Source organism: Phyllosticta citriasiana (genome assembly GCF_038021145.1).
Source record: "Phyllosticta citriasiana strain CBS 120426 chromosome Unknown IWZ02scaffold_15, whole genome shotgun sequence".
Taxonomy (NCBI): domain Eukaryota; kingdom Fungi; phylum Ascomycota; class Dothideomycetes; order Botryosphaeriales; family Phyllostictaceae; genus Phyllosticta; species Phyllosticta citriasiana.
The window spans coordinates 520,753-537,080 of record NW_027117292.1 but is presented as its reverse complement, the minus strand read 5'-3'; the positions used below and the strand labels follow the sequence as shown (position 1 = coordinate 537,080).

The following is a 16,328-nucleotide window of genomic DNA, read 5'->3' as shown; positions in this document are numbered from 1 at the left end:
TGGGCCGGTTCTAGCGGGGCCGTGTCATCCGTTGGGTCGTCCGTCGGGATAGGTGGCAACTCCACTATGGAACGAGACAGCATGGGTGCGAGTACAGGCCGCAGCGTATCGCCATTCGCGACAGGCGACTGGGAAAGAGTTGATCCCCATCATGTTGCTGCTAGGACGGACCACGGCGTACAAGTATCCGACTATGCATCTTTGGAGGTTCAGCAGCAGCAGCAACACCATCGCCGGCCGCCATCGCTCTCCCACGCCCTCAAACCCACGACACCGCCTCCTTCAACTGGGCTGCCGTCTCTTCCTGGGTCCTCTTCGCCTTCGCAATCGCCTCTCCCGTCAGCAGCTACGCGGACGCCCGCCTCTCTCACCTCGCTTGCCACGCCCCTGAAGGCGCCGTACCAGCAGCCTCCCTGTGCCCCGAATCCTCACAACGCCCACCCAAACATCTCTCCCTTCTCGTTCCAGGCCCACCAGCCCCAGCACCTCTTCACCCCGCCCGACTCGTCATCACCAAGCAGCACCAAAGTTGCCCCTGCATCAGCGCTTTCCACTGCTTCAACGGGCTCTGCCTCGTCTTCGCTGCCGCCCACGCCCACTCCCGCGCCCAAAGCGCGCGGTGGAGGAGCCACGTCCGCAACTGTCCCACACCTCTCGACCGGGACTTCTCCCTCGTCACCCAAAATCATCAAGCTAGGCCGCTCAGCCACGACAGCCGCGCTGCCGCCACCAGGCTCGACAAGCGGCAACGGCGGCAGTGGAGTAGCAAACCCGCACCGGCTGCCCAGCTGGGCGCGCGACACGGCGAGCACGCTGGGCTTCAAGCTAGCCAGGTCGACGGAAGACGAGAAGGAGCAGCAACAGCAGCAACAGCAGCAGCAAAAGCAGCAGCCCGGCTTCACGTCGCCGCAGTCCGTCCGCGACGCCGTGAGGCATCCGGGTCGCGGGCGCGGCGGGCTGGGCATGCATCCCGTCAGCCCGGAGCCGCCGGAGGTGCTGGACGAAGAGGAAGACAAGTACGAAGCCATTGCGAATGCGGCGGCCGAGGCGAACCGGCGCGTCGTCGCGGCTGGCCCTAACAACAATAACAACAACAACAACAACAACAACAACAACAACAACAACAACAACAACAAAGCCGCCGTCGGCAACGAGCGGGAAGGAGGCGAAGGAGCCAGAGGAGGAGAAGGTGAAGTCAAGGGCAGCAGCAGCAGCAGCAGCAGCAGCGCGTGGCGCAGCAGTCGCTTCAGTGGCAGCTCGACGTCCGACGGCGGCGGGTACGTCGACGCTGTCGCCGATCCGCCGCCGGACGACGCGGGCGCGCCGAACAACAAGGGAAATAGCGGCGGGAGCGGGAGCGGGAGCGGATTTTTGGGTGTCGGGAGCAGGAGATGGAGCGGTGGCAGTTGGGTCAACGGCAAGAGGCGCAGTGGGCAGAGCGTGTTCAGCTCGTTGAGTGGCATCAGCAATGCGAGCGCGAGCGCGAGTGCGACGGGGAATTATGGTGGTGGCGGGGCGGCCGAGGGCGGCGTTAGGAAGAGGAGTGTGTAGTAGTCGTGTCGTTTTGTCTTTGGCTGTGTGTATTACGGAACGAAGAGAGATTGTCGAGTGATGAAAGGAACCATGGGTGGTTGGGGGGATATTTGTTGCAGAAGACGGATTGTTTTGGGATAGTTGATGGAAATGTGCTGCTATCGTTGGCTCTCTCCCTGTCTTTATTTGTTTGCTGCCGCTTCATCATCACTTTGCCACATCTTTGTCCCCCTTTTTGCGCCGGAGGATCATTGGGTAGGTGACTGAATCGTCGTCACTCTATGTTCCGTGTACTCCAACGTGCACGAAAAAATCCCTCTTGTTTAGCGCCCGCATGTAGAGAGAGTCACTACCGGCGTGTCAAACTTGCGGCATTCGACTTGGATCGTAAATCTGGTCATGCTCTGCTTCTTATTTACCCACGTACCTACCTAGGTACCCTGCTTACCTCTCAAAAAAAAAAAAAAAAAAAAAAAAAAAAAAAAAAGAACGAACGCACACGATTACATCACATCATGGCTGTTTCAATCCACGACCACAACCATCTGACCGTTAGGTACCTGTACGATGTGCTCATTATATCGTCACACTTTTACTCACTACCGCTGTTGTCTAGCGCTGTTGTCTGCTGCTGCTGCTGCTGCTATTCATCCATTCACTCATTTCATTGCCAGGGAGGAGGTACGGTACGGTACGGTACCAACGATGAGCACCACCGCCGTAGCCCATCTGCGAACAACGCTCCGACCACACAAGTGTAAGTATGTTTGTTTGTATGTATGTACGAGATCACATCACGCACACCACGCATGCCAAACAAAACTGGAAATCGAAAAAAAGAAACGACAACAGACACAGCACGACGACGACGACGACGACGATGACGATGATGACGATGATGACGACAACGCATATATCCGAAATGATGATGAATCTTTGAGAGCAAGAAAAAAGCAGCGGCACCACGGACTAGAGCAACAGCAGCAGCAGCGGCTACAGCAACGAAACAGACAGACGGACGACTCAAGCAAGAGACGAAGATTTCTCCCAAACCAATGCATAAATGTAGGCACAGACGAGAAGTGAAGAAGAGAGGAAGAAAGAAAGGAGAAGGAAAAAAAGGAAGTTGAAAAGCAAATAGGCCGCCTCGTGCCCATCCATCCATCCGCCGCATCGTCATTCCACTTGTCCATCCAGCCATCCCCCCACCATGAGCCCGTTCCGTCCTGTGGTTCCTGGTCCGCTGTCCGTAGACTCGGCCCGGTAGTGACGACGTCGCCATTCCCACTGGACAACGGCGACTGATGGATTGAATCGCTTGTTCGCGTACGCATCTCTTTGGCCTCCCCCCATCCAATGAAGTAGGCGCCCGCCCGTCTGACCGTCTCCTGGTAGTAGTCTAGATTATACATGATCCATGATACATCTCGTAGTAGTAGCGTCCGTCCGTCCGTCCACTCATCCTTCGGCATCCAACACTCTCTACACACATACGCACAGCGAAGACTCGGAAGGAAAGAAGGGGAAAGAGATATAGAGAGATGGAGCATATTCTTAGCAGCATTTGCCGGCCATGCCGGCGCCGGCGCCGCCCTGGTCGCTGACGTTGACGCCTGTGTTCTGGGCGGGGGCCGATGTCTGCGCCGTGTCGATAATGCGCTTCTTGATGTCAGCGGCAAGGCTGTAGAAAGCCTTGTCGACGTTGATGTTGCTTTTGGCCGAAACTTCAAGGAACGGGATGCCCAGTTCATCAGCCAACGCCTGCCCTTGCTCCGTCGACACGGCCCGCTTCTCTTCCCAGTCGCACTTGTTGCCAATCAGAATCTTGTTGACGCCCTCTGTTGCGTGCTGCTCCACGTTCGAGAACCATGTCCGAATATCTGCGAAGAGGAGGTTAGTATATCATGCAGGAAAAGTGTCGCTCTGCTCGGTGGAATAGTGGTTGGAGGAAGGGCAGGAAGGAGGAACAAGGGGGACGCACTGTTGAAGGAGCGCTCATCCGTGACATCATACACCAGCAGGATACCCATGGCGCCGCGGTAATATGCCGTGGTAATGGTGCGGAAGCGCTCCTGCCCTGCCGTATCCCAGATCTGCAGCTTCACCCGCTTGCCGTCCAGCTCAATGGTCCGGATCTTGAAGTCGATGCCGATGGTGGTGATGAACGAGGGCGTAAACGAGTCTTCGCTGAAGCGCAGCAAGCAGCACGACTTGCCGACGCCCGAGTCGCCTATCAGCAGCAGTTTGATCTGGCAAGAGTCGCGGTGAGGTCAGCGAAGACGAACAGTGGGTTGCAGGTGCGGTAGCGGCGGCGGGGCGGGGTCGGGACAAAGGGACAGATTGCGGGGACGAGCTTACGAGGAAGTCATAGTTTCTTGTGCCCGACATGACTGCTGGGAGTGGAAAAAGGGCCGCGAGGGTGATGGGCGTAAGTGTCGAGGCGGGCGGTTGAGGTGTGTCGTGGTTACGTGGGCCGAGCTCTGCCCGGGAGAGAGGGAGGGAGTGCGGTGACGAGGGAGCGAGAGCGGCGGAAGCGAGGACTCGGAGTCGAAATCAGGCGTGGCTGGGTCGCGGAAAAGTCGCCTTGGTGGTGCGGCCGAAGGCTATGTCTGGGGAACAGAGAGTTGATGGATGGGGGAGTCTTTGTCGAGACGTGGAGGTTAGTTGAAGCCGCAGTGCACGACTCCTGGCACCGGGGAAGGAGCCAAGACCTGACCGCCTGAGACTGAGACCCGTCACCTTCTCCACACGCCTACTGGCCTTGACCCGCACAGAGTCAGCCTTTCATTCTCACCGTCTCCTCCTGAAGATTCGGCCACTTTGACAACTTGCTACTTATTTTCCACTTGCAGCACGGGTATTCTACGTCTATGTACCTGCTTCTCACCACCACCTGGCATACGCCCACCGCATGCGCTTCAGCACCTTCCGCTGTTTTGCCACCCCGGTGCGAATGTCGACCAGCTCGTCCATCTCCTCGATGAAGTCGTGGAAGATTCGTACGGGCAACACCTTCCCAGCGAGCTGCCGCAACACGTGGACTTCGCAAAGAAGCAGCCCGTGGTCTTTGTAGAGGAGCTCGCCGTACTGATTCGGCTGCGCCGAGACAAGGATGCGGTCAATGTTCCTGGCCGCAATCGTAAGTACAACAAGACAGCGGACAAAAGGACATGTTTGCCTACCTGATAACCCGCACGATCTGGCTCGAGAGCTGAGTCTTTTCCCATCCGCGCCGGTCACCAAAGGTACTTTGCAGCCATCGCGTAATGGCAAAGCACACAAGCACCCCAGGTGTCAGACCGATGAAGCTGTTCCTGTCAGTGCCCGAAACCACAAATGCTCCTGGCCAGATGTGCTCTATGACTTACCCGAACAAAAGCTCCTGGCTCTTGAGGATCGAGTCGATGCCGCTCATGGCCACCTCAACATCAACCTTGGTCTTTTGGATCTGGATGAGCAGTGCTCGGATTAGATTTCCTGACAGAGCGCCCACAATGGGCTTCTGCATGTCCTTCTCATATGCCTTCAGCACCGGCGTCAGGTCGCCCTCTCTCACTTTGGCCCTTATGTCGATGATCTCAGCTTCGGAAAGATTACCCTTGTTATCTGGGTTCTGCACGGCAAAGTCGACGACCATGCGTTCGAGGCTGGCGCGGTCTCCTTCGAGGCTGCGTTTGCTCATGATGGACACCTCGCTCTCCTCGTCGTGGCGGATTGTCCCAATGATGCGCTTCGTCGGCTCGAGCACCCAGTTGTTGAAGAAGTCTATCGTCGTGCGGCCCAGGTCGCGGATCGAATCGACAATCTCTGCCTTGTGGCCCATGATGATACGATAGATGGTGGTCGAGGAAACGAGGAGCGCCGTCGCTGGTAGCCAGTAGCGGATGAGGCCCGAAGGCCGTCCATGTTGCCGTGAGCGCGCCTTGAACTGAGCGGAATAGCTTAACAGGTGATCGTCCAAGATGCTCGTCAGCCGCTCTGCCACCAGCGACGGGCTCAGCGACAGTGCCGTCTGCCCAGTTGTGTCTAGAATCTGGTAGTACTGGTCCTTGTCGGTGGTCCTAGCCACATTGTCGTCAAAGTCGTCGACGGAGACGTCAGAATTGCTGACTTCTCGAAGAACAATGTCCATGAGGGCAATGGACCGTGTGACGGCTCCCTTCCATTTGTGAAAACTCTCTTCGGCTGTGCTGACTGTAGGTGTGCGGAGTCCGTCATCGTGAGAGCTGCACATTCGTCAGCCAGCCCGTTTGACGACCACAACCCATATGAATAAACCAACCTGTGATTGCTCAAGCCCTCGCCTAGTAGCACGCCCAATGCGTTGGCATTCACGAGGCGCAACTTCTTCAACGCCGACTGCTTCGCTCTGGCTTCATTCCTTACCCTCGCCAGCGGCGAAAGTACGCTGCGCTGCAAATCCTCGACGTTCCTCTCGCGCACCACTTCCCTAACCATGCCGTAAAACTCGGCCCAGCCGTTCCTCCAGCCGCCCCGGCGCACCACGTCGCCGTAGATGTCCTTGGTCCACGACCACAGACGCACAGGGGACGTCTGCACCGAGTACAGCCCGGCGTGGCGGTAGCTGCCCAGAACGTCGTCCCAGTACCAAATGTCGTCGGCCAGCGGCAGCGTCTGTTCGAGGATCGTGTTGAGCACGAGGCCGTACGTGTGCACCGCCGCCTTGGTAAGCAGCAGCCACTCGAGCTCGTGCTCGTACGAGTCGTCAACCTCGCCACCTTCTTGGACCGCCCCCGTCGTGGTCGAAGACGCAAAGTGTACCTCGCATGTTGGACATTGCTGCGCGATGCGGGCTTGCCCCAGCGCGCCCCGGATGCGCTCCGCGCTCAGCAGTCGCTTCTTCTGGCCAACGCCGGCCGCCGACAGGCTCTTGATCAGCGCCTGCAGGTGCGCGATGCGCGGCGTCGAGGGCTTGTATCCATGGCCATACGGGTGCGAAAGGAGGTCGTGGGCGGCCGATGCCGCTGCCGATGCGCCGGCTGCGACAAAGGCTGCGCCAGTGGTGTTTGTCGGGCTGCTGCTGGTGGAGAGCGGCAAGCGGTCGATTTGGCTGTCAATGCGGTTGATCTGGCTAAGGAGCGCGCCTGAAGTTAGCGGGCATTGCTCTCGTGACGGTGGTTTGGCAGACCCTGGACCGACTCACTCAACCACAAACGACATGATGAATGCTCCCTGCCAGTTCGCGCCGCAAGTCCTTTTGCTTCTTCCGTCCAAGTAGCAGGTGCTTAGTGGGTGTACTCCGCAACAGGCCCTGTGCACAGCTCGTCTCAGTCGTGTGTAGGCGCGTCGCGTCGCCTATGCAGTTCGTCTCGTCTCGTCTCGTTTCGCGTCGTATCGATTCGTTTCGTCGTGGTCGTACGTCATTCAGCCTTCCCAGGCAGCCCTTTCTTTCTGGCAGTCCAGCTCTTGCGCCCGGGTCCCTGCAATGCGTTATGGCGTCCAATGGGTGCCCACTCGGAACATTCAAACGCCAGCCTAGGCCCTATTCAGCACACGCAACACAAGAGGCCTCTATTCCAGCAGGCGCATGTGTGGAGGACGTAGGATGCCCGGAGGAACGAATGCGGAAGGGCGGGGGGAACAAATTGGCCCAGACAGCCACAGGCAAAAGCAAGCAAAGGCCGACAGTCGAATCGAGGCAAAGCTGTACGACTGCGGAGGGAAGAATGGAGAAGAAGAGGCAGAAGACAATGATGCTGTTTGTATGCCTGCCCTGGTCGTAGGCCTGGCCCGGTCCCACGCACGCGCGCACGCCCCTCCAAAGCTGCGACTGGACGCGATGATGCGGGGGGGGGGGCCCGACCTTGCCAGCACAAGCTCTGCCTGCTTGCTGCCAACCAGAAGCTACAGTAAGAGAGGGCTGTGTTCTTTGCGCTTCTTTTTCCCTAAGCACTTGTAAAGGTTCAGGCGGGGGCAGCGGGGTTAGTGGTTTGCTCGTTGGTTGAGGCCCCACCGCTAGTTGCTCTCAAATTTAAGCTTCCCTTTCTTTCCCTGTAACTATCTGGCTGGCTGTCACGCGAGAGGGCCTTGGACAAGACAAGGAGCCTAGCATGCGGTCCGTTTGTGAGCCAAGTTCGAGAAGATGGTGAGCAGCAATGGTCAGGGTGAGCGCGCTACATTGCTAGCTGTTAGGTAGACAAGGCGGTGGACATGAGTGTGAGGTGGGTGTGGATGGGTGGATGTGGAGCGGCCCGCTGCCCGACCGTGTGCGGCGGCGGTCAGTGAGGACCGGCGAGTGGGAGCAGTTTGGCGTGACGTAAGACTGCATGCCTTGCAGATGCCAGGCACGTCTAATTTGACAGTGTGGGGGACCTTGCATAAAGGCACACTTGTCCCTTCTTTCCATCTTGCTTTTGTAAAAGCGAGCAACTAGGCAGGGCAAGACAATGAGCTACAACCAAGTGAAGTGTTCAAGATTTAGATTCAGAGAAAGCAAATAAAGCTCGATGTTCCGGTTGTAAAGACAGTCGTATACACATTGACACGGTCAACAACATAGCTTGCTGACTGGATGAACTCCTGCATCTCTTGGCTCTTGGGATAGAGACCTCGCAACTGGCAACAACGCAAACATTCAAATAGAATAGGCCAGAGCAAACCCAAACATGGAAATAGTACAAATTGCACTTCATTTCATCTCATGACGCCTTTTTTTTTTTTTTTTTTTTTTTTGTTTCCTTTGCTGAGTGCTTTTCTAAATCTGTCCATCTCTTTTTTCTTTTGAGAGAAATTGGCGAGCGTGGTATAGATGACTAAACGCGGATAGAGGATGCGATAAGCGCGAAAAGAGCGAGGAGAAAGGAGTCGACCCTCGTGTACCATCTTGGTGAAGTTCGATGGGACACGTAGATGTGAAGGAAGTTGGTGATGCAAAGAACGGTCGGCCGTCTTTAAGGATGATTGAGTGAAATGTTGACATGCCAAAATATTATTGACCAAAGGTGCGCTAAAGCAAGGGAATTGAATAGCGTAAGGAGAACCAATAAAGCGAAGATGAGGCAAGAAAGATCAAGGAAATGATATGGAAAAGAATGCCAGTAGATACCGACACAACAACGTTCGAGAGACTAGGGAAAGATTCATCATATGCAGAGTTCATGGCGCAAAGCAAAACCCAACTGGACATTTCGATTTCGCCCAGTCACCGCCAAAAGCCCAGTGTTGAACAGCTTGGCTGATCCAACGCGTCCTCCCACCCGTCAGGCGGTTGACAAGTTATTGTCCGACAAAGGAAACATCAAGTTAAATGTAGACTTTTGAAGAAGTGTGCCGTATGTGATGATACGTTGGCCGTTCATGTGAGAGTGTTGAAGCCGCCGTTAGTTGAGAAAAGATGGTGGTAGTAAAAGAAGATGGGCGACCTGGCGAGTCTGAAAGATCCAAGAAATAACAAAATAAACAGCAGCCAACCGAGCAGCGCCGTGCTGCAGGGGCCGAAAAGTGTGGTATCCAGAATGCAAGCTTTCCACCTCCAAACGCCGCGATCAACGCCGTTGCCAAATACATTTCGCCAACTCTATTGTTGCACTTGATCGGTCCTGGCTCTCCTCTTGCTCTTGAGCTTTCTGGACGCTACCCTGCGTACTGTCGCCGCTGTCTTGGGCCTGCCGAAGATGCTCATGGTTTCCGTTTCTTTCGGGGGCGGAGGCCTGCCCCAAGCACCACTAATGCGCACCATATCTTTTTGATGTGCCTTACGCCGCTCTATTCTCCGGCTGTCAATCGTGTTTTGCGAGACGTGGCCAAAGCCATTGCGACGCCGGAAACAAGCCTCCATGAGGGAGTTGGGGTCGATGAGACGGCGGGGGATCGTTTGGATAATCTGGAAGATTTCCATGGGGTCGTGAATGGCGCGGATTTCGGCCTCACCCATCTTGAGGACCGCGAGAGCGATGCGGAACAGGGTCTTGGAACCTTCGTAGAAAAAGGAATCCCACACGCGGAGAACGGTCTCAATGGGGAAGTTGCCAACGAAAAGGGACATGAACCACGAGGTCATGGCGAGTGAAACGGTAGGCAAGCGCGCGGCGCCAGTCGAAATGTTGGGCTCCATGTCCTTTGTGTCGTCAATCTTGTTCCAGATTGCAGGCATGGACTCGCGGATGCATTGCATCAGGACGCCAATGTCGATGTTGGCTTCCAACACACGGCCATGTGTGCCAGGGAGGTGGATACTGGTGATGATGTCTAGTAGGATGAACGCCTTCTCCTCGTCTTCGTCCAGGAACACGAGGAGCAGACCAGCAAGGAAATTGAGCGACTGGCAGTAACCGATTCCAGGGTTGTGCACAGCAAAAGCCTGGAGCACTCGGCGCAGCGCGCGTAAGATGGGCGTCTCACACTCTGGCGTGAGCTCCGTCGCACGCGTGTCAAGCAAGTGGGCAGCGTTCATCGACGCGCGCGACTCGGGCCTGAACCTAACGTTGTCTGGAAAGGTACGATTGAGATCCCGCTCAATGTGCTCCCGGTCCTGCTCGCTGAGCTTGCCGTCGTTAACCTGCTCGATCAAGTCCCAGTACAGGCCAGGATTTTGCTCCAGCCGCGCAGGCCCGCCACCATACCAGAACCATGCCTGTCCACGCCATTCTGGGGGAATTCCTTTGCGGATGTACCTCTTCATCTTCTCCGACCGGGGAGGGAAGCGCGAGGGTTGCTCGGTCGGCAAGCCATTGGACTTCATGAGGAGATGCCACTTCTTGCGGCGACGCTCGACGTATTCCGTGTAGGGCTTGTTCCAGGCGTCGTACTGGTCGACGGTGATGTACTGGGTTGCCTTTTTGAATCCATAGCGATCGCGCGGAATCGACGAAGAGTCCTTTAAGCGGGCGTAGGCTCGTTCTGGCCGTGACTGAATGACTGGGCGTTGTTTTGCGGGAGGCTTTGGTGCGACGGACTTGGCCGATTTTGCAGATGAGGGGGGCTCTATCTTCATTGCTTCTTCCTGAGCAGCCATGATCTTGGAGGTTCGGGAGATGCGAGAGGGCGTGACGTAAGGAATGTCGTTGTCAGGGAGGAGTTCCGGCCCTAAGGCGGAATCTCGTACAGCGTTGGTGGAATGCCTTCGCACCCTTGGCGGGGTTTGATGTTCTTCGGGACCAGGGTAAGTGGGAACCTGAGACGAATATCCCTCGTCAGATCCGTCGGGGATTTCCTCAGCTGGGAGATCATCCGTGAAACCCTGCTCGTACATGTCGATGGCATCTTCCACAGTCATGCCTTGTTCGGACTCGGCATCACTGTGCTCAACGTCGGTGTGGTCGGATGCTTGGCGTTCAGGGTCGGGGTGGGTGGTGGTGGTGGTGGTGGTGTGGGTAGTGTTGGCGGAAACGCTTCGGGACGAGACGACGCTGCTCCGGGTGGTGCCAACGGCGCCGGTCGAGGCAAAGGTGAAGCCTGAACGGTAGCTGGAGTGAAAGTCGACGAGGGCTGGACGAACGGGGGGTTCCCGACGGAGCATGGAGACGTAGCTGTCACGAACGGGCGTCGAGGCAGTCGTCTTGTCCCATCGGTGGGCGGCGGCAGACTGGCGCTCGCCGAACTTGACCAAATTTGGAATCGAGGCTGAGGTCCTCAGCTGGCGATGGGGCTTGATGAGGGTGTGAGACGAGGCTCGCGGACGGGGGAGCGGGCGGGCAAGGTCATGGGCAATGATGTCTTGGGGCGAGAAGGGCGCCGGGGAACCAAAGGGCGAGGGATGCACACTTGGACCAGGGGAAGTGTCGTCGGTATATGGGCGCGAGGCGATGCTAGTGGCGCGGGAGCGGCCGGCGGAGGTCGAGATGGGTGAGGACGGGGGTTCGACGGAGCGGGGGATACGATGAGTTTCGCGGATAGGGGACCCCAGGCTAGGCACGGCCGGGGATTGGGCGCGCTGGCGAAGTCGCTGGGAGGACTGTTTGCGGAGCGGGAGGTGCGGAAGGGGGGCGGCAAATGGCAAGGGTCGGTCGACGTCTACAATCGACTCGCGAGACTCGTTGGACGCGACAGACTCGGGAGGAGTATCGATTACTGCCAAGGGCGGGCCAGTTGGGGCGTCGACAGGGTGCATCCCCAAGCCATTCAGGCGTGGAGAGTGCGGAGCGCTGGTGGGTGTCGATCTCCCGGACCGGACGACGTCGACGTGCTGGAGACCATCAGGACGCCTCTTGCGCTGGTGGTGGTGGTTGTGGTGGTGGAGGATGCTGTGCAGGGCATCGTGGACCGGGTGAAAGTCGACCTGAGGGCCCATGGTAGGCGCAAGGAGTGGGCGATGGCTAGGCGGAGCATTCCCTGCGATGGTTCGGGTCGGGTCAGGTCAGGTCAGGTCCAGTCCAGTCCAGTCCAGTCCAGTCCAGTCCAGGTCGTCGACTCCAGGGTTTTTGCTTGCGAGCAGGCTTGACACAGGCGAGTCGCCAGTAGTTAACGCATGGAAGGAGCAAGCGCTGACAGGAGCCGGAGATTCACTCTGTGGCGCTCGAGCGTCGAGATGAGGAGCAGAGGACCGGGAGCAGCCCTTGCCTTGGGGCGCTCCTGATGCCACCATGTCCGGCGCGCTGACGGCCTGGTCCTGGCAATAACAGACGGAAAAGTCGTCGAGAATCAAAAGGCCATGAGCATCTTGCGAGTCATGGGCTTCTGGTGTGCACCGCCAGCGTCTTGGGCACAGGTTCCTGCAGCCAGTCCAAGGTTTGTGTGTAGGTGCTGCCAGTTGAGAGCAATTCAAAGGATGGCAGATCTTCCCATCAGCAACGGGCCGCGCGAGACACGGAATCCCCCTGCAGATGGATCGGCTTGGCGCCCCGTGTGTTCATGTTTTTTTCTGCCAGTCGCACCGAGAGCATGCAAAGTGGAGTCGCCTGCTCGCGCTTCGCTCAGTTGAAACACACGAGCGCGAAGCTTGACAGTTTGGGCTTTGTTGTTGTGGGCGTCTACACCTCTAGCTTGCTCCAACCGGCGCCGCCTAGCGAATTACACCAGCATTTCTTCTAAAATTGCAGCAATGCATAATTCAATCACTCCCATTGGACCACTTTTCAACATCCCATGGACAAACCGTTCGCACCCTGGCGAAACAAGCCACTTCAAAGCCATCCACCATCGTCAACCACGCATAAACAACCCTCCAACACAACAACGGCCATGTCCACGCTTTTGTCTCCATGACCGCAGGTCGTCTGCATCGCTCGCCTGCCATGACCGAAAAAAGTCCACTTCCCACGCGCTCAACAAGCCGTCTAATGTCCGTCCTTTTCCTTGCTTCCGACGAGGCCGTCGGCACCGTTCCACCACAGCGTGGCCCGCGTCCTCTCACAGCAAACGTCAGCGGCTCTTCCTTCCACCCTCTGCCAGACACAAGACACGAGGAGCACATCTCAGCCAAGCAACCAAGACCTCATGTGCCGAGCATTCCACATGCAACGTCAACAACATTACATCACCGTTGCCATCATCGTCGCCATCATCGTTCGTTGCTCGTTGCTAGAAAGAGACTAGAGAAAGCTTGCCTTGCTGATCATCTCCTGCCCTGTCCAACCAGGCAATCCGTCGCATCCATGGCCAGTCGTCTTTTGCCCACCACCTTCTCCAAAAGGCCGAGCAATAGTCGTGCGTAGGGCGACGGACGGGAGCCTCCCGTCTGCAGCTCGCTCGCTGATGAATCGCTTGCTCGCTGGTTGCCTGACTTCCTCTGGCGGATCCATGACTGACTCTGATTTCTGGCAACAGCGTCCAAATTTCGCACCCGCGGCGTTGGTCCGCGGACCTCGCAACGTCGTCGCCGGTGAACTACCAAGGCGGCATCACAGCTTGCGGGCTGTGGCTGTCCTGATTATTCACCCAGGCGCATCCCTTCCACTTCACCGCTCCTCGTGTCTCTTATCTTGAAAAGAAAACATTACCCCAGAGCATGCCCTTGGCTGCGCTGTTCCTCTCCCCCAACAACCGCACTTGCAGGCAATCTCGGCACGCAGGCGGATCAACAAGCAGATGAACGCCGAGCTTGCCGTCCCTGCGTACCTACACACCGTGCGCGCGCATGCACCAGAAGCAAAGGTCGACGGGGAAATCTCGAAGCCGCATTAGAACAGGATTGACGTGTTCTAGAAGGCTGTCGACAGAAACTTTTTTCTTCTTCCTCGTGCTTTTGATTAGATTGTCATCTCTTGAAAAGTTTTCCCCGCACACCCGGTCACGAGCGGATGGACTCAACCGTAGCCGTGGCTGCTCCTGCTCCTGATCCCAGTCTTACGCGAGTCGCCTGTGCTGTTGCTCAGGTTCTCTCCATGACTGAGCAGTGTCGACATGTCTGTTTTGTTGACGCACGGTTCAACTATGGGCATTGCTGCCGCTGCTTGGAGTCGGATAGGAGGCCGATGGCCATGACAACGCGGCGAGCAAATGAGTAGATGCAGTTGCACACGCATGCCAATCCTACTTTTTCTGGGACGAAGATGCTGGATATGATCCTACGGGAGCAGAGGAAACGCTATTTGGAGAAAGAAAGGAGACGAGATTTCTGGTGAAGTGAGTACAACCAAGCTTGCATGGATTGAAAGAAAAACACCATCACGATGCTGATGCTCACCACCTCTGCTTCCAAGTCCGTCGTGTATCAAACAGCCCCAGTCCTGCCGGTCCTCTTCACCCCAGGAAAGAGCTTGCTTCAAAGCCGCCTCAGACTTCGACTCGAAGGAGGCAGCTAGACCAACAACTCCCCCTCTTCACTTCAATCCATCACAAGCTCGCGCAATCCCACTGACCACAGAGAGACGACGTCAAAGCAACGCCTCGCCCCTCACCCTCTCCACCCCTGCTCCTCAATTTCATCAACATCATCAACGGTATAATTGGTCGCGTCCCGCCACGACTCGTCACCACCTACCTACCTCTGTCCTTGGACTTCTGCACAGCTTGACCGTCGACATGGCACATGACAATTCTTTCAAAATTGCTACACTTGCTAACCCCCTTTTCTTTTCCCCTGTCGTTGTTTCTCCGCGGCAGTTGTACTGCGGCGGGAGGTTGCGCTTCTTGCCGTTCCTGCCATGGACTTGCTTCACAGGTCTTGCCGTTTAGAGGTGCCCTTCTCTCTTCCCGTCTCTTCTTGTGGTCCGAGATCCGTGAGGAGCGGGTTCGGGGCAAGTTTGAGGATTTCTTGCAAAGAAAATGGCAAGCGTGGCAGTTGGAGGAAAAGACGAATAGAAGATAGACGTAATCGGTGACCAAACGATGCATCGACCAATCAACCAATCAACTCTAGTCTGTCTGTCTGTCTGTCTGTCTGTCTATACACAGTCCTAGAATTGTTTTCCCGCGATATTCCTTTGTTCAAGAGCCCGAAGACGGCTGGCTGTCCGTCCGTCCATCTATCAGCTCCATCTGTGGCTCATTCCGCCGCTAACACAGCTTTGCTCTGTTTCCTGGCACAGTCTTCCAGCATCAGCCCCAGGTGCCTTGCCAGGCAAGTATTGGGCTGCTTCCCGACTTCCACGCTTGCTCGCTCGCTCCGCTCCACTTACGCTCGCCCGACTCATCCAAAAACGCACTCGCAACTTTGCCTCCCCAGCCAGCGCGAATTCTTCTGAACGAACAACGTAGCGACGTCTCAGACTCTAAGAATCTCTCCACAGCCAGCCCAGCCCACGCCCGCGCGTTCTCTCCCGCTCCTCTCCCATCCGCCTCGCACGCAGGCGGTGGGGCCCGCCTACTTCCTCTGCGCATACCGCTTGACCCACTCCTTGGCCGTCTTCTCAAACTCCTTCTTGTCGCGCTTGTAGACATCGGCAATGGCGGCCTCGACGGGGTCGCTGACGTCGGGCTCGATGAGCAGGTTGTACACCATGTCGAGCACGGCGCTGAGCTTGTTGGGCGGCTTCCACGCGTCCGGCCGCAGCATGCCCAGGCACATGAGCCCCTTGTCGTCGTTGGACACGTTGGGGTGGTAGATCTTTGTGTGGAATGACAGCGTCGGCGGCTTGAATGGGTACTCCTTTGGGAGCGTGATGACGAGCTTGAATTGGCCGCCCTGAAGTTTGCGTGCATTGTTAGAATCGTTCTCGTCGTGGTTTGGGTGCTACTGCTGCTGTTGCTGCTGCTGAGACAGAAGGGGTTTATGGTGCGGTGGGGGCCGTGGAAGCGAGAGAAACTCACCGCATATGCCGATTGCTCTGGACCGTCTACCAACACTTCCCACACGTGCAGGTTGGCTCCCCCGTCGCCGAGCGTCACCTTCATGCCTGCCGGCGGCGCGTTGGTGACCTCGGCCAGCTCCTATTTGAGAGTCAGCCGCCACTGTTGCTGCCGCAAAGACAAGAACGAGAAACGCGTAGGCTTCTGGATAGGTACCCTTCCAGACGGAGAGGTTTCGCGCACGACGTACCTTGCTGATGCGGCGCTGTGCTCCCGATGCCATGGTGGTGGTCGATGACAGGTAGCAGCGGGTGGGTTTCTGACTGCTGGCTGGTTTCCAGCGAGGTATCGGACAGCAAAAATGTCGACGACTTGCGGCGGCAGTGAAGAGGCGAACCAAAAATAAGGTAATGAGGGAGTGGATTAGTGGAAAGCGGGTCGGTTTTGGTGAGTCGCTGGAACCGGTGGTGGACACCGCCTTGGGATGGCTGGCTTGTCCGAGCGCAAGGTGACAAATGGTGACAAACTACAGGAGAGGCAGCTGGTGATGGCTGGAAAGCCTAGTTCGCTGACAGATGGACGCTCTCGGTGGCGAATCGAAGTGGCAGGTAGACTGGGGCTTCTTGGAGAGGTGAGTGGAAGATGTAGTCAAAACAATCTGCAGCGGA

General features: G+C 56.9%; 5 protein-coding genes across 5 annotated transcripts; 1 reads left to right on the top strand and 4 right to left on the bottom strand.

The window, feature by feature from the left end:
- Nucleotides 1-2,023: 2,023 nt before the first annotated feature.
- IWZ02DRAFT_484957 (uncharacterized protein) lies at nucleotides 2,024-2,619 on the top strand (the record flags this gene model as incomplete). The annotated part of the gene is made up of 3 exons (XM_066769203.1): nucleotides 2,024-2,214; nucleotides 2,258-2,290; nucleotides 2,386-2,619. The coding sequence occupies exons 1-3, from the start codon at nucleotides 2,101-2,103 to the stop codon at nucleotides 2,617-2,619; spliced, it is 381 nt and encodes a 126-aa protein (XP_066619047.1). The 5' UTR covers nucleotides 2,024-2,100.
- A 468-nt stretch (nucleotides 2,620-3,087) lies between these two features.
- On the bottom strand, nucleotides 3,088-6,714 carry IWZ02DRAFT_471851 (ATP synthase regulation protein NCA2-domain-containing protein; the record flags this gene model as incomplete). The annotated part of the gene is made up of 7 exons (XM_066768907.1): nucleotides 3,088-3,413; nucleotides 3,515-3,720; nucleotides 4,442-4,660; nucleotides 4,716-4,841; nucleotides 4,902-5,759; nucleotides 5,816-6,625; nucleotides 6,698-6,714. The coding sequence occupies 7 exons, from the start codon at nucleotides 6,712-6,714 to the stop codon at nucleotides 3,088-3,090; spliced, it is 2,562 nt and encodes an 853-aa protein (XP_066619046.1).
- A 1,151-nt stretch (nucleotides 6,715-7,865) lies between these two features.
- IWZ02DRAFT_461945 (uncharacterized protein) lies at nucleotides 7,866-8,230 on the bottom strand. The gene has a single exon (XM_066768250.1). It carries the CDS (start codon nucleotides 8,184-8,186, stop codon nucleotides 7,965-7,967), a length of 222 nt encoding a protein of 73 aa, XP_066619045.1. The 5' UTR covers nucleotides 8,187-8,230; the 3' UTR covers nucleotides 7,866-7,964.
- Nucleotides 8,231-9,070: 840 nt separating this feature from the next.
- Nucleotides 9,071-10,486, bottom strand: IWZ02DRAFT_385115 (rab-GTPase-TBC domain-containing protein; the record flags this gene model as incomplete). Its single annotated transcript, XM_066765380.1, has 1 exon — nucleotides 9,071-10,486. The coding sequence occupies one exon, from the start codon at nucleotides 10,484-10,486 to the stop codon at nucleotides 9,071-9,073; it is 1,416 nt and encodes a 471-aa protein (XP_066619044.1).
- A 4,274-nt stretch (nucleotides 10,487-14,760) lies between these two features.
- IWZ02DRAFT_461940 (ubiquitin-conjugating enzyme/RWD-like protein) lies at nucleotides 14,761-16,313 on the bottom strand. Its single transcript, XM_066768249.1, has 3 exons — nucleotides 15,911-16,313; nucleotides 15,682-15,801; nucleotides 14,761-15,556 (listed from the first exon to the last, which is right to left on the bottom strand). The coding sequence occupies exons 1-3, from the start codon at nucleotides 15,941-15,943 to the stop codon at nucleotides 15,236-15,238; spliced, it is 474 nt and encodes a 157-aa protein (XP_066619043.1). The 5' UTR covers nucleotides 15,944-16,313; the 3' UTR covers nucleotides 14,761-15,235.
- Nucleotides 16,314-16,328: the final 15 nt, after the last annotated feature.

Bases quoted from the DNA above. Each gene is read 5' to 3' on its own strand.
- IWZ02DRAFT_461940 (XM_066768249.1), bottom strand. From the start codon at position 15,943: ATGGCATCGGGAGCACAGCGCCGCATCAGCAAG. The intron at 15,802-15,910 runs GTACGTCGTGCG...ACTCTCAAATAG, and splicing joins CACAGCGCCGCATCAGCAAG to GAGCTGGCCGAGGTCACCAA. The intron at 15,557-15,681 runs GTGAGTTTCTCT...CGCAAACTTCAG, and splicing joins CAGAGCAATCGGCATATGCG to GGCGGCCAATTCAAGCTCGT.
- IWZ02DRAFT_461945 (XM_066768250.1), bottom strand. From the start codon at position 8,186: ATGAAGTGCAATTTGTACTATTTCCATGTTTGGGTTTGCTCTGGCCTA.